At 38.6% G+C, this 15980-nt stretch overlaps 1 protein-coding gene across 1 annotated transcript in view; it reads left to right on the forward strand.

Annotated features, from left to right (window-relative positions):
- si:ch73-181d5.4 (death-inducer obliterator 1) overlaps positions 1-9803 on the forward strand; it is a 29549-nt gene extending 19746 nt beyond the window's left edge. The window contains exons 6-15 of the mRNA XM_053482329.1: positions 623-1268; positions 1364-1523; positions 1790-1873; positions 1979-2107; positions 2365-2512; positions 2608-3142; positions 3241-3394; positions 4475-4564; positions 4673-4868; positions 4951-9803. Coding sequence (XP_053338304.1) covers positions 623-1268; positions 1364-1523; positions 1790-1873; positions 1979-2107; positions 2365-2512; positions 2608-3142; positions 3241-3394; positions 4475-4564; positions 4673-4868; positions 4951-9038 — 6230 coding nt within the window. The 3' untranslated portion in view covers positions 9039-9803. The remainder of the gene's footprint in view (positions 1-622; positions 1269-1363; positions 1524-1789; positions 1874-1978; positions 2108-2364; positions 2513-2607; positions 3143-3240; positions 3395-4474; positions 4565-4672; positions 4869-4950) is intronic.
- The last annotated feature ends 6177 nt before the right edge of the window (positions 9804-15980 follow it).

Genomic DNA, 15980 nt, shown 5'->3' on the forward strand with positions numbered 1-15980 from the left:
TTAATTTCTATCGTATTCTTTTATTTATATTTATTTCTTATTTGTAAACTTTAATTCTCTTTTAGGGTCAATGGCAGTCGTATAATGCATTTCACTACATTTCGTACTGTGTATGTTTGTGTATGTGACAAATAAAATTTGAATTTGATTTATTTCCAATTTTACTATTATATAAGTATTAGAATTTAGATTTTTATTACAATTGTACTTTTTGTTCATTCAGATGCCTAGTGTCCAAAGTTTTGTGTCTCGTCTCTTGGTGGCTGAACTCTATCATGTCAGCCAAAATGACTCCTGTGCAAATAGATTGTATTGTCTTACTGTATATCTAGTTGCAACTATTTCAGATTTTTTTAAACAATTCAAAAGTTTAGCCACATTTGTTATGGATATCACCTTGCTAAATGCACATACTATATATATATATACTACCTGATACTGTTTCAGAGGCAGTGGTAGCTCAGCAGATCTTTGGATTACATTAAATTTGAGATTCTATGTTGACCATAAATTACCATACAGAGGAAAGGCTACCGAAAAGCAATTCCCCAAATCTGTGGCATCATGATATCTATTACAAGTTGAACTGTAGTCATTTATCATCATGTTTCCTCTGTTTTAGCATCAACAATATCAGAAAAGGTAGCTGCAGAAAGCAAACCAGCTACACCAGTCACTACTCAGACACAGAATATGCCCGCTCAATCAGAGACTCCTGCTGCTAAGAAAGCAGATGAGAAACCGGCTCCATCGGTCCCATCAGCTCCATCGCCCCCACCGCCTCCATCGGTCCCATCAGCTTTGTCGGCCCCACCGCCTCCGGCTGCTCTATTGGCTCCATCGGTCCCATCAGCTCCATCGCCCCCACCGCCTCCATCGGTCCCATCAGCTTCGTCGGCCCCACAGCCTCCGTCTGCCCCATTGGCTCCGTCGGTCCCATCCGCTCCATCGGCTCCACTGCTCAAAAAACCTAATCCTCTTCCGAGCCGAGCCAAGAAGACCATGCCAGGTTCCCCTCGTCTCTCTGCATCCAGGCAGCTCCACAGTGAGACTCCACAAGCAAACAAGAGTGTCTTTACTGTCCCAAAAAAGCCATGCCAATCTCAAGAAGCATCAAACGTATCCCAGGCCTCGAACTCAACCCCAGAAGTCCGAGTCCTGCCCGTCACTCCTGCCCCTGTTCCTCCACCAAGACCTCTCCAACCTCATCCTAACATGCAGATGAGACAGAACATCAGACGATCCCTCACCGACACCTTGCTAAAAAGGTCAGAGGCCAGGACTGGTTGTCTTTTTGTTTTTGTTTTTTTGAGATTGTAAGTTTGAACAATGTTCTCATAATAACTTTTTGTCAAATCATCAGGGTGAACGACAGCGATGATTTGGAGATCTCTGAGAGCAATGTTGAAAAGCTCGCTGTAAACATTGAGAGAGAGATGTTTAACATGTACTATACTACCGACAACAAGTACAAGATTAAATACAGATCTCTCCTCTTGAGCTTGAAAGACCCCAAAAACAAGGTGTGTTTAATGATACGCATGTTTAAGTATAAAGCTGTTTGACTTCAGTCAGATGTAAATGATCAATCACTTTTATTTTTTAAAATAAATATCATATTTAAGGTTGCATTTAACCATGTCGTTAGAAATTAAGGTGAAAATAGGGTCGCATTTATGGTAGAGCTAAGAAACATGATGACAAGGTGTCTTTCTTATACCTAATCAAATATATGTTACCTTGTGTAAATTTCCACTTACGTTCAATCAACCTCAATATGTTTTCTCAGGGTCTTTTCTACCAGGTTATAAAAGGACACATCACGCCATTTAAACTAACCCGTCTGAGCGACCAGGAGCTTCTGTCTGTTCAGGTACCACCAGTTCTCTTGGTAATACCTGTAAAAAACATACAGTAGTTTCTTGAGAGCTACAACAACCAAGTTGTATCTGTATTAACACTTTTTCTTTCCTGGTAGGAAAGTACAGCTGATCCTGTTCCTGTAAAACAACAAGTGTCTCCTGATTGTGTAGACATGGAGGAACCTCTGTCTGTTTCTGATAACAAAGCTTTTAAAACCGATAATGTGGCCACGTCCTCATCGTCGGTGAGTCCTCTGAATTTGTTTTTGGGTTTTATAGGTTAATTAAATTGTTAGCAAATGATTCGAAGTGGTGGACAAATCAAAAGATCAATATCTTAATAGAAGTTTTAGTGTGATGCCCCAGTCTTTTACTTTGTTTTCAGCAAACCTAATTGCAATATAGCTGGTTAAGCAAAATAATACAGGCAAAAAAAAAAAAAATAGGATCATGTAGCATTGTGTGTTCATCATATAATCATTCTTCATTATTTGTTTTCTAGGCGGGGAAAATGTCTCTTGCTCTTGTCAGACAGGCCCAATCAAAGAGACCAAACCCTGCAGTCTCAGACATCATCAGCAGCATGCTGAAAGACACTACAGCAGAACACAAAGCACACCTCTTCGACCTCAAGTGCAGGATATGCACTGGTATGTTTTCACACCACCACCAATGACGTTTAAACATGTTTATTTAAAGAATTTCTGAAAATAACCAAGTTAGATTTTTTTAAATTATATCGTAGGTCAGATTTCTGTTAACGAGGAACCTGACGCAAAGACGCTCAAAAAAGATGAGCAGATGAACGAACAGGAAGAAAAATCTCCATGTGCCATCCCTTTATCTGAGAAAAAGCCTCCATCTGCTGCACTTGGAGACAATGATGTCCTCGTTATGGAATCCCCTGCTTCTCCAACCGCAGAAGACTGTAATATTGAGACAACACAGTCAGACTTTGCTCCACCTGTAATACCTGCGGTTTCTATAGTGACCATAACGAGGAGGGATCCAAGGACAGCGGGATACCATTCTGCACCTCCTCCTCCTCCTCCGTCTTTTTCTTCTGTTGTCCCTGCTGCTGTTCAAGATCCAGTTCCCGTTACAGATCCACCAAAAAATCTAACCACAGTTCCTGGTGATAAGGAGGCTGATATGGAAATTAAGGCAGTCCTGCCTCTGCAGTTACCAGTGCCTCCGCCACCCATGCCCAAATCCATTCTGATGAAGCCTTCAGTCCCCTCCATCTCAAGGTTTTACAGTTCACAAAGTCTAACTACAAGGTGAGTTAGTTATCATTAAGCATTAGGAATCAGTAAATGACAATGCTCCTAAGTATGTCAGTCATGTTTTTGTGCCCCCCCCCCTTTTTTTTTTATAGATTGCCGAGCTCTGGTGCTTTAACAGAAAACGACACAAGTCACTTCCTGTCCAGACAAGATACTATATGGAAAGGGTTCCTCAACATGCAATTGGTGGCCAAGTTTGTTACAAAGGGATGCCTAATCTCAGGATCTGCAGAGGTTCTGAAAAAGGTCTCAGATTGTGTTTTCTGACAGCAGTGCTACATGCATGAACACAAATAACCTTTACTAACAACATACAACTTCCTAAGAATTAAGGGCACAAGCATTATTATGTCATCGCCTCGCTATGATAGTGTTGATGTCTCATAGTTCATTTGTGCGGGGCCCCTATTGTTTTTCTAAGGAGTTTGTTTGTTTGTTTATTGTATTGTTTCAGATTATCAAACAAATTTAAATATTAGTCATTTGACTAATATTTATATTTTTTTGGTGATCTGAAACATTAAAGTGTGACAAAAATGCAAAAAAATAAATCATTAAGGGGGCAAACACTTTTTCACACCACTGTATATGGATATCCGTTTCTGGACACCTGACTATTACTCCCAAATTTGGTTATTTTTTTATACTGTTGCTACAAAGTTGGAAGACACAATGTCACAAGAATGTCTTTGTACAGTATAGGGTAGCATTGCAGTTTCCCTTCTCTGTGCACAAAACGAGCTCCATGACGACATGGTGTGTTTAGGTTGGAGCTTAGTGAACTCAACCCCACTGAACATCTTTGTGTTACACTGGACTACCGATTGCACATCAGGTCTCCCCACCCGACATCAGTTCCTGACCTCACAAAGTTCTTATAGTACAACACACATTTTTCTCACTGTCATCTTTTATGACGTGGGCATTTGTGACTTTATGTCCAGGGTGCAAACATAACTTAGGCAATAAGGAGAAGGATAATGACGAATTGTGTTGTGCCTTTATGTGGGAACTGACATGCTTCCAATAACTTTTACTGAATAATTAGCTTGACAGGCTATACTTTCGCAAACAGATCATGGGACTGGGTATTATGTTAAAGGTTCTGCTTGTTGAATAGCTATTTAATGATTTGTCCATCTATGAACCTTAATTATGTGTGATATGACATTGTCGTATTCATGTAATTCCCAAGAGTTTAATTCTGGAAAAGCAGTTACATAAAAGGTCATATCGAAAGGTCTGTGAAATTATATTTCTTGCTTGACCTATTAAACAATCTTCACCTAATAGATGCATTAACATTTTGTTTTCTTTGTTTTCTAGGACTTGCCAGATACTATTCACATCGGTGGACGCATATTACCCCAAACAGTTTGGGAATATGTCGAAAGAGTAAAGACATCTTTAACAAAGGTAACCCCAATTAAGTCACCAGTTATTTTTTCTGAGTTGTATCTAACAATTTAGTGCAATCATTTCGTCTTCACTAATTGCATTTGTTTTGTTTTTGTCTCTCTGTAGGAAATGTCTTTAATTCGCTTTTATCCCGCATCTGATGAAGAAGAGGTTGCATATGTGTCACTGTTCTCATATTTCAACAGTCGCAGGCGATTTGGAGTGGTTTCAAATATTTGCAATAATATTAAAGATCTTTATCTCATTCCTTTATGTACAAATGAGTCAATTCCTTCTGTACTGCTGCCAATAGATGGCCCAGGTAACTATGTAAAGAGTTAGAATGTGCTTTGATAATGAATATGGTTTTGTATATTTTTAATATATTGTTGATTTTCTTTTAGGACTTGAACAGAATCACCCCAATCTTCTAATTGGCTTGGCAGTTTGTCAGAAACTAAAGCGTCCCGGACCACAGGCACAAGAAATTGATGAGAAAAGACCAAGAATCCAGACACCACAGGATTCTGAAGTGATGAATCTACCTACCAAATCTGCAGTTCCTGATGCTAAACTTGATGAACCTTATGACCCAGAGATCACAATCAGCACTACTCCACCAGATTCCCCACTATCTCTGAGGTCACCTGATTCAACATCTTCTCTAAACCCTCTGTCTGGAACATCAGTGCTTTCTAATCTTCATGCTCTTTTAACTCCTTCAACCTCTTCTGGCACAGATGTTGCGAAGACCACATCTTCCAGTGTCTCTTCACTTTGTGTTCCCTCTTCCACCACTGCTACGCCACTTCAAACTATTTTAAACACAATATTTGGTAAACAGAAACAAAGCTCGGATTTTGCGGTCAATACCAGTGAGACGACTCCTACTCCAGTAAAAGAACCAGTGATACCTTTTCTGACTGCAGACCCCATCGTTCAACAGTATCAGCAGAGTTCTAAGGCTATGGTGGAGTTGGATGATAATGATAGACCTTATGACCCTGAGGAAGAATATGATCCCGCTTTAGCTTATCAAAATCTTGCTCCCTCGAAACCGCTTGAAATATTAAAACCTAATGTGTTACCTGCTGTTGCTAACGAACATGACGCCGATGACGATAGGCCCTATGATCCGGAAGAGGAATATAATTTAGGAAATAAGGTTGATTCCGTCCAAGCAAGTAATACTACAAAGTGTACTAATACTGAACTATTATTAGAAACCTCTGCAAGAAAGGATGATGTAGCATATGATCCAGAGGATGACACAGTCTTTGAAGAGATGCAGAATTACATTATAGATAAAAATAAATCTGGGACATCATTGTCTGAGCAGCAGAAAATGTTAGAAGATTTAAACAGGCAGATAGAGGAGCAAAAACGCCAGCTTGAGGAGCAGGAGGAGGCTTTGCGCCTTCAGAGAGCAGCTGTTGGTGTTTCCATGGCCCATTTTTCTGTCTCTGATGCCCTGATGTCACCACCACCACGTTTTGGCAGAGAACCAGATGAGGAAATGGAAAAAACAATAAATGCTTCGGCAGTTAATCTGAATAGAGATCCTCGGCAATATAGACATTTGCAGCAGAATTCAGTTAATCCAACAATAATAGGTCATACTGACAAAGAAAATGTAAATGAAAAAATTGAAAGTTCTAAAAGCAATTTCCTGGCCAGCAATTATTTAGAGCAAGATATGTCAAAAAATGATCATGAAACGACATTAAGTAAGCTAGTTGACGAAAGATCCATTAATGCTGACACAACAGTGTTATGTTCTGTGAAGAATGCAGAAACAAATATACATCAAGGTGCATCTGCATTCCAACAAGGTACCTCCTTATCATCTGGTAACGTTCAGCACACACGCTCACCATCAAACGATTCAGGCAAAACGAGACAAAGTCATACATCTAGAAGACAACATCACAGTTCTCCCCAAAGACGATCAAGAAACGAGACACGTAGGTCATACCATGAGAAAAGAACCTCTGATCAGTCCAAAGATGATGGACATCGCAGAAGAGGTAGACATTCTCCTGAAAGAACCTCTAGGAGAAGCCGCAGTCATAGTCGCAGAAGGGAACGTGCATTGTCAAGGGAAAAAGAGCATTATCATCACAGAAGTACATCATCAAGACAAAGTAGTAGGAGGGACAGGCGGTATTCATCATCAAGGTCACATTCGACTCGGAGAGAAACATCTCCAGAACTGGAGAATAAGGTTTCTAATCAAAAAGAGAAATCGGTATTAAGGCAGAAGGACGAGTCCAACACTGAATCAACTGACAGTACAAACAATGTAGCATCTGAGCAACCTGATATTCAGGGTGATAAATCTCAAAATGAGGCTTCTGGGAAAGTAGAGACAAAAGAAATCAAAATACAGAAAGCTGATAATATAAAACTTGAACCTGATCAGTCCAACCATAGAGAGCAAAAAATGTCTGATCCACCTTGTGGTGGTTTTTCTCAAAGCAAGCAAGTAAAGTTGGAACCCAATCAAGTGGACACAAATCCATCACAAAGAGAAGATTTTCACAAAAGCATTCCACAATCTGAGAAATTATCAATACAGCAAGGTAGGAACAGTGAGTCCTGTAACACCAGATATCAGCTTAGTAATCGAAAAGACAATACATTACATAATAATGAGACTAATTTTAATGATGGTACAGATGAAAAGTCATCATGGCAGGAGTCTGACTGTCTTCCGCGTAAGACAGCTAAAATAGAGAAGGAAGATTTCCCAGAACCTGATAAGACCTTTTTCCCAAATCTTCGACCACAAAGGTTACCACGTTTGCGAGGAAGTACTCCTGAAATGTTACCTTCCCAAAATCAGAAAAGTTGTTTTTCAGTGGATGGCACATTACATCCCAAAGACCTTATATCACAAGGGGCTCACTCCATGCCAAGTGTTGGTTTGGAAAATGATGGACACAGAAATATCCATCCTCAAGAGCAGTTTAGACTAAGAACATCTGAGATTCAGTGGAGAGGTCCACAGCATAGGATGGATGGTCCGAGAGGTCCTACACTAATGCAGCCCAGAATTCCCAGAGCACCACACCCTGAAGTATTTGAGACATGTAGACCTGTAGGCCCAAGAGGTCCAAGACCAAAGAGGTTGGATGATTGTGGGCCATCTCCCAACTATGGACCAAGGGGACCAAACTCTGTACCTAGAATGTTTGAGGGCCCTGGTCCTCGAAGTCTTAGACCAAGGTGCCCAAGCCCAGTTCCAAGGATGTTTGAAGGAGCTTCACATCAGCTTTCTGGACCTAAGGGACGATTCCCAAGACCTGGAAGGTTAGAGGGATTTGAACGACAAAATGTTGGACCAAGAGATGCCTTTTCAGGGCCTAACATGTTTGACGATACAGTTAACTTTGCAGAGTCGCCACAAAGAGAATTTAACCGCAGGGACCCTGGTATACAAGAATTTGATGATTCATGGGAATCTGATGTACCTCACCAAGTTGATAGAGAATCATTTTCAGAATTCAGACGTCCTAAAGACCGTGGCGCACCTCAACGTTTTCGTGAAAATATGCTTAACGCTAGAGAGTTAGAACGAGATTTCAGTGACTTTGGAGACTATGATCCTCCATTTGATGAGGCAGAAATTGAGCCTCAGTATTCAGATGATCAAAGTGATTATCATCAGAATTTTGCTAATGAACGTTTTCTAAATCCACAAGAACCAAAAAGTCGTAGAAATCCCACACCTCGTCCAGCACATGACAGGTACCCCATTCATACCCAACTGGAAGGACCTCAGTTTCCAATGAGGGAGTTAAGTGTGAAAAGGTCTCACAATTGTGATGGCTATAGAGATCAAGCAGACGAACGCGAAACAGTCGAGCCACATTTTGCAAAGCCTGATATTTTTGAAAGTTCCCGAGATTCTGGAAGAGCTGCTCAAATTAAACGTCCACGCATTAACCCGCCTCAAAATCTTAGGGGTCCAAGAGCCCCATCCCCTCATTTTTGCGACCAGAGGATGCTTTCATCCCGGAACACTCAGTTGCTTGAGGACAAACCAAGTTCCTCCCATTTTTCATTGCCATCCACCTCCAAACCTTCAAGGCCACTGCTGCCTGGGAGCCGGTTGGGTGGTCGAACTAAGGAGCCAGCTATTCGCCCTTTGCGACTGTCTGGCCCTTTGCTCCCAACACCCCCAGGTGGTCCAATAAGATTTCACAATCCTAGAATGCAAAGACCTTTTTCTTCCAATGAAAGTAACTTGCCCCAGCATGCTCATGCTAGAAGACCCCAAGGTGATCTTGCTAAACCAGCTATGATGTCAGGAAGTTTTGATGATGATTTGAACAACTATGATGGAGAAACCTATGGGGGTTTTATTCAGGAAGAGTTTATAGACCAGGATGAAGAATACAGTGGTCAGGATAATAGTCCAGGGAAACCATGGTGTCGAGAAGCAAGAAGGAGGATTAGCACTGCAAGAAGAGGTCATAGTAGTGAATGAAATATTGCTCAGGAGAATATTGGTCAAAAAGGGATCTGTAAACATGGGTTATCAAGCAGAGATCCATGCCAAAATTGGCACTAATAAAGCTAATGTATTGCTTCTGGACTGGGTCTATATTTTAACAAGTAGTTCACACTTTGACTGGTCATGGACCTGTTTTACAGATATCCCAAAAAACAACAGCTGATTTAGAGCACCAAGGACAAAGAAAGTACACTGCCTAAAAAGGTTTATATTTGTGGTTTAAAAAAAAAATTATGTTAGCAATTTGTTTCATTTACATTGTAAGAATTTGGTTTAATCTGCAATGAAACATTTCTGTAGGTATAGTCAAGTTCTTTCTCATGTCATGACTGCAGGTTTGAGTAGCTAATAAGTTTATATTGTTATGAGTTGTTTTTGTTTGTAGTAACATCACTGAATCTTTTCTCTTGGAAAAATGGATTTGTTTTTGAACTATTATTTTAATTATATTCAACCTAGACTTGCCAGCTAATTATTGAAATATGTATACAAAAAAATAGAAATGGTGTACATCTGTATATATGTAAAGATAAAGTTAACTGATTTTGTAGGTGTACAGACCTATGTAATAAATGAATTGGGAACTCTGTGTAAATGGTGAAGTTGAATTGTTCTCAACAGCTGTAAATACTAGTGTACATTTAGGTTCATACATGTTTTATAACATTTTCTATGTGAGCAGTGCAAGGCCTAGTGATTATGTTTATAACGTCATATGAACAGTCACAAGGCATCATGTCTAATGTGATTGTTTAATTAAAAATTAAAATATTGAAAAAATTTTAAAAAGTGTGTTGTTTAAATGCATTTAATTGATCAGGATGTTTTGCACTTAATATTTTTTTAGAGTACATCTAGGCAGAATTGTGATTTTATTTAAATTTTATCTAAATGTAATCGATTCAAAGTAGGAGTACAACTGAAAGTTTATGTGACGGGCAGTTTGACTGGTCAGAATGAGAATAGACCTAAACAAAATCTGTCATTTCCCTAAGTATTATCTGGCTAGAAGACCCCTATGACCTTGCTACACCAGCTTTGAAGTCAGGAAGTGCTGATGCTTTATACACAAAGGAGAAACCTGTTGGGGTTTTATTGAGGAAGAGTTTATAGACTGAGAAGAAGAATACCGTGGTCAGGATAATATTCCTGGAAAACCATGGTGTCGAGAAGAACGAAGGAGGAAAATCTCTTTCAATCATACTGCAGCTGTGTTATACCCACACAACATATTTTTACACACATATATACATTCTTACAATTTTAATACCTCTGACTTCTTTCTGTATAGTCTGTAAGGCCTGAATAATTTATGCTTTTCTACAGTGAAACCTCAGATTGCGAGTAAGGCAAGGCAAGTTTATTTGTATAGCACATTTCATACACAATGGTAATTCAAAGTGCTTTACATAGAGGAAAAGAAAATAATCATGAAATGAAATAAAAGATAATAGACTTTTTAACAAAAACTTTTAAATTTCATTTAAAATAAAAATAAAACAGTTTGCAACAAAACTTTAAACTAATTAAAATTAAATAAAAAAAATAAAAGACTAAAACTAATATAAAACAATTCAAAATAAAAATGAAAACAGTTTAAAATATTAGATAAAAATAAAATAGTGCAGTCAGTTTGGACGTAGCACAGTGCTCATAGAATAAATGCATAGCTGAACAGATGAGTTTTAAGACTAGATTTAAATGTGACTAATGTTTTAGCACATCTGATCTCTTCTGGAAGCTGGTTCCAACTGCGGGCAGCATAATGGCTAAAGGCGGACTCCCCTTGTTTTGTGTGAACCCTTGGTATTTCTAACTGACTCGATCCTAACGATCTGAGCGGTCTGTTAGGGTTATATTTAGTGAACATATCTGTAATGTATTTAGGTCCTAGGCCATTAAGTGATTTATAAACAAGTAAAAGTACTTTAAATCTATCCTAAATGTTACAGGAAGCCAGTGTAAGGACCTGAGGACTGGTGTGATGTGATCAGATTTTCTGGTTCTAGTCAGAATCCTGGCAGCAGCGTTCTGGATGAGCTGCAGCTGTCTAATGGTCTTCTTGGGAAGGCCGGTGAGGAGACCATTACAATAATCCACCCTGCTGGTGATAAAGGCATGGACAAGTTTCTCCAAGTCTTGATTGGAAACAAAACATCTAATTCTTGCAATGTTTTTGAGATGATAGTATGCTGATTTAGTTACTGCTTTGACATGACTACTGAAACTAAGGTCTGTCTCCAGAATCACCACAAGATTCTTGACTTGATTTTTAGTTATCTGACCCCTAGAGTGAAGGTATGCATTCACCTTCAGAGCTTCATCTTTGTTTTCAAATGCAATGACTTCAGTTTTCTCCTTGTTTAATTGAAGGAAATTCTGTTACATCCAACTGTTAATTTTATCAATGCATTTGCAGAGGGAGTCTATGGGGCTATAATCAGTTGGAGTAAAGCGTTTTGCGAATGTTTAGATTTACACACACACACACACACACACACACAGCATCTGTGCGCACAAATGGAAACACTTATCTGTTGGGATTTATTTTTCCTTTTTTTTAAAGGTAAAGTGCAGGTTAATTTGTTTAATTTTAACTTTTTATTTATGTAAATTATTTTTATGTATTTATTTTTTGGGCTGTGTAACGAATGATTTATGTTTCCATTATTCCTAATGGGAAAATTCTATTTGGTTTAATAGTGTTTTGGAATACGAGCCCGCTTCCGGGATGAATTATGCTCGTAATCCAAGGTTCCACTGTATTTTAATTAAATTTTATTTTGGTAACCTTTGTAGTTTTTCAGCCTAATGAAAAAAATGTATAATAAAAAAAATTTCTTATTGTTATAGTACTTTATTGAAAATACTATTTTTAATGTAATTTGACATTCTAGTGCAATTTATTTTATCATTGAGGAATCTTTCTTTGTGAATGTGTATAAATCAAATGATGGGATTCCTGTCCCTGATGAGCAAGGGTTAGATGGAAGACTATTAACTTGGCGGCTTTATAAAAAAAATGCTTCGCCCCCTGGTGTAGTTTTCATAATTCGTGGTACTGACAAGCAGCCTGCGATATGGGATTGTCTTGAATAAAACTAGCCTGACGTGTGTTGATTTTGTTTTTTAATTGTTGGAAACAATGGATAATTTGTTTATAGTATTTTCTTATAGTTTATAATATGTTGTGGGATCTTTACCAACTTCTTAGTTCTGCTATTGTATTAGTCTTTATTGTTTTTAAGCTATTTTTTTTACCAGGGAGTAATTTATTAATTTAATCAATTAATTTATTGTTTTATTTATTTCCTTTATTGCAGAGAAAGTCTTAAAAAAAGAGTAGGGGTCCATAAAAAAAGAAATTATGCTTTCCATTCACATATTCTCTTCTCTGGGAGTTGGGGTTCAGTGCCTGAAGTGTATAGCAGAAACTTGTCTGATTAAATATCTTAGAAAACCCAAACTGCTTCAGGCATAAACATTTTTTAAAAGAACATAATAGTGGTGAAGAAGCAGTACTGCCTCGACACAGTCTCTTATTCCAAGTGTAGCAAAAGATAAAGTGCAGCACCCTGTTTAAATATTTATTTTAATTATGAAACTTTATAAAAGCTTTAAATAATACAGCAACCCTGAACAACTTAGCCCAAAGCTACCATTTGTCCCAAAATTGTGTTGGTGTCTAGACACAGAGAATAGAGTTAGATATACAAACCCGATTCCAAAAAAGTTGGGACACTGTACAAATTGTAAATAAGGACTGGGGAGACAAATTGCTCAAGTTTAGGAATAGGAATGTTGTCCCATTATTGTCTAATACCTGCTTCTAATTGTTCAGCTGTCTTAGGTCTTCTTTGTCGCATCTTCCTCTTTATGATGCGCCAAATGTTTTCTATGGGTGAAAGATCTGGACTGCAGGCTGGCCATTTCAGTACCCGGATCCTTCTCATACGCAGCCATGATGTTGTAATTGATGCAGTACGTGGTCTGGCATTGTCATGTTGGAAAATGCAAGGTCTTCCCTGAAAGAGACGACATCTGGATGGGAGCATATGTTGTTCTAGAACTTGGATATACCTTTCAGCATTGATGGTGCCTTTCCAGATGTGTAAGCTGCTCATGCCACACGCACTTATGCAACCTTGTACCATCAGAGATGCAGCATTCTGCTGATAACAACTTGGGTTGTCCTTGTCCTCTTAAGTCCGGATGACATGCATCCCAGTTTCCCCAAAAAAAGAATTCTTTGATTCTGAAAAAGATTTTGATTTGTCTGACCACAGAAAAGTTTTCCACTTTGCCGCAGTCCATTTTAAATGAGCCTTGGCCCAGAGAAAACGCCTGCGCTTCTGGATCATGTTTAGATATGGCTTCTTTTTTGGCCTATTGAATTTTAGCCGGCAACGGCGATTGTGTTCACCAACAGTGTTTTCTGGAAGTATTCCTGAGCCCATGTTGTGATTTCCAGTACATTCCCGTATGTGATGCAGTGCCGTCTAAGGGCCTAAAGATCGCGAGCATCTAGTATGGTCTTCCAGCCTTGACCCTTGCGCACAGAGATTGTTCCAGATTCTCTGAATCTTTGGATGATATTATGAACTGTAGGTCATTGCATCCACTGACATTACATTTGAGGTAAGTTTTTCTGCCTGTTTTCCTGATAATTGCCTGATGATTTCTTTTGGTTTTGGGGAATTTGATGCCCATTCTTGCTGCTGAATTTTTTTTTTGACCTTACTTATAGTAATAATAAATTTAATAATAAATAAATCACAAAAGTTTCATGCAGATGTGGCATATTTTTTGTGGCGCTCCTGATTGGTCACTCTTTTGCTAAGAGAAAAACCTGTTGCGGTCAGCAAAACCACAAGCTAGCCATCTAGCGGTGCTCTTCTTGAAGTATGTTTCAAACGAGTGGATGACAGAATGGACATGATTACTTGCAATTACTTAATGATTTACTTGATTACCTAATTGATGAGCCGTCACTGTCCAGTACTGTCACATGTAATGGTAAAGTTTTTTTTACTTTCAGCCTTCTTCTCTGCAACCTGGGAGGCACATGTGTTTGGTCCCTGACCCTAATCGCTGTTGTTCCTTCATTTTCATCTCTAAAATGATCCTTTGTCTTAGTGACCATCATCCCCTCAACAAAGCCCAGTTGCTAAAAATTACCCAACATAATTATTGTCTCCTGATAGCTTCTTTTTCTGTTACTAACTAAGAACTAATATATATTTGATTCTTTATTTTTTGAAAATTTTTAGTTACAACAAAGCCCAAGATCCGCCCATGCTATATACACACACATACACACACACACACACATATATACAGTGCATCCGGAAAGTATTCACTTTTTTCACATTTTGTTATGTCACATCTTTATTCTAAAATGCATTAAATTAATTTTTTTCCCTCAGAATTCTACACACAAAACCCCATCATGACAACATGAAAAAAGTTTACTTGACATTTTTTGCTAATTTATTAAAAATAAAAAAATTGAGAAAGCACATGCTTTCTGTACATAAGTATTCACAGCCTTTGCCATGAAGCTCAAAATTGAGCTCAGGCACATCCTGTGTTCCCTGATCATCCTTGAGATGTTTCTGCAGCTTAATTGGAGTCCACCTGTGGTAAATTCAGTTGATTGGACATGATTTGGAAAGGCACACACCTGTCTATATAAGGTCCCACAGTTGACAGTTCATGTCAGAGCACAAACCAAGCATGAAGTCAAAGGAATTGTCTTGAGGCACAAATCTGGGGAAGGTTACAGAAAAATTTCTGCTGCTTTGAATGTCCCAATGAGCACAGTGGCCTCCATCATACGTAAGTTGAAGAAGTTTAAAAACACCAGGACTCTTCCTAGAGCTGGCCGGCCAAGCGATCGGGGGAGAAGGGCCTTAGTCAGAAGGGTGACCAAGAACTCGATGGTCACTCTGTCAGGGCTCCAGAGGTCCTCTGTAGAGAGAGAAGAACCTTCCAAAAGGACAACCATCTCTGCAACAATCCACCAATCAGGCCTATATGGTACAGTGGCCAGATGGAAGCCCGCCTGGAGTTTGCCAAAAGGCACCTGAAGGACTCTCAGACCATGAGAAACAAAATTCTCAGGTCTGATGAGACTCTCTGGCCACTGTACCATCTTGATCGCTGTGCTAAGTTCCCTGGAATGTTGGAGTATTGTTGTACGACAAGTGATTTATACATTTTACTCACAATGCCTCTAGAAGCCATATTGTAATCTGTCCAGTTTATCATAAATTGAGGAGATATTTTAATCGACCATGGTACACCATAAGCTTTCAAGGCAGATTTTAATCTCAGGTACAGGATCGCTATAGGGATCTGAAACTCCTATACTTTTTTCTACTATTTTCCAAATTTTAATAGTGACTTATGATTGGACCAATCTTTTCTAGAACTTTCTTGAATATTCCTGTAAAGAGTAAATCTTGCAAACGAATTGGATAAACAATATCAATTTCTAATGCTCGTCATGGTACAGGAGTTGACATCCATCCAGATCCTTAGTGATCTTATTTGATGAGCCTAATAGTAGGACCAAAAATCTGGCATGAGATTTTAATAGATACATAGATTTAAGAATAATTCTGGGCTGTTTATTTTTTCACAGAAAATTTTTTACTGTTGTGTTGAGCACTTTAAAGTAGTCCATAGGAGGTGCTAAAGGTTACACTGAGAACAAAAAACCCAACCTTGGGAGTACAGTACATTCATCTTAATAGTGGATTACTTGTAATCTTATCAAGAAGAAATTGATAGTTCCACTTGGAGATACAAGTTAATGAAGGAAAAAACTCCAAGATTCCAAGATAATTAAATTGGTCACTAACTGTGATCATAGTAGGTAAGGACTGAAAGTCTAATTTAGCAGCTAAATAA

The sequence above is a fragment of the Clarias gariepinus genome, chromosome 22 (assembly GCF_024256425.1).
Source record: "Clarias gariepinus isolate MV-2021 ecotype Netherlands chromosome 22, CGAR_prim_01v2, whole genome shotgun sequence".
Taxonomy (NCBI): Eukaryota; Metazoa; Chordata; class Actinopteri; order Siluriformes; family Clariidae; genus Clarias; species Clarias gariepinus.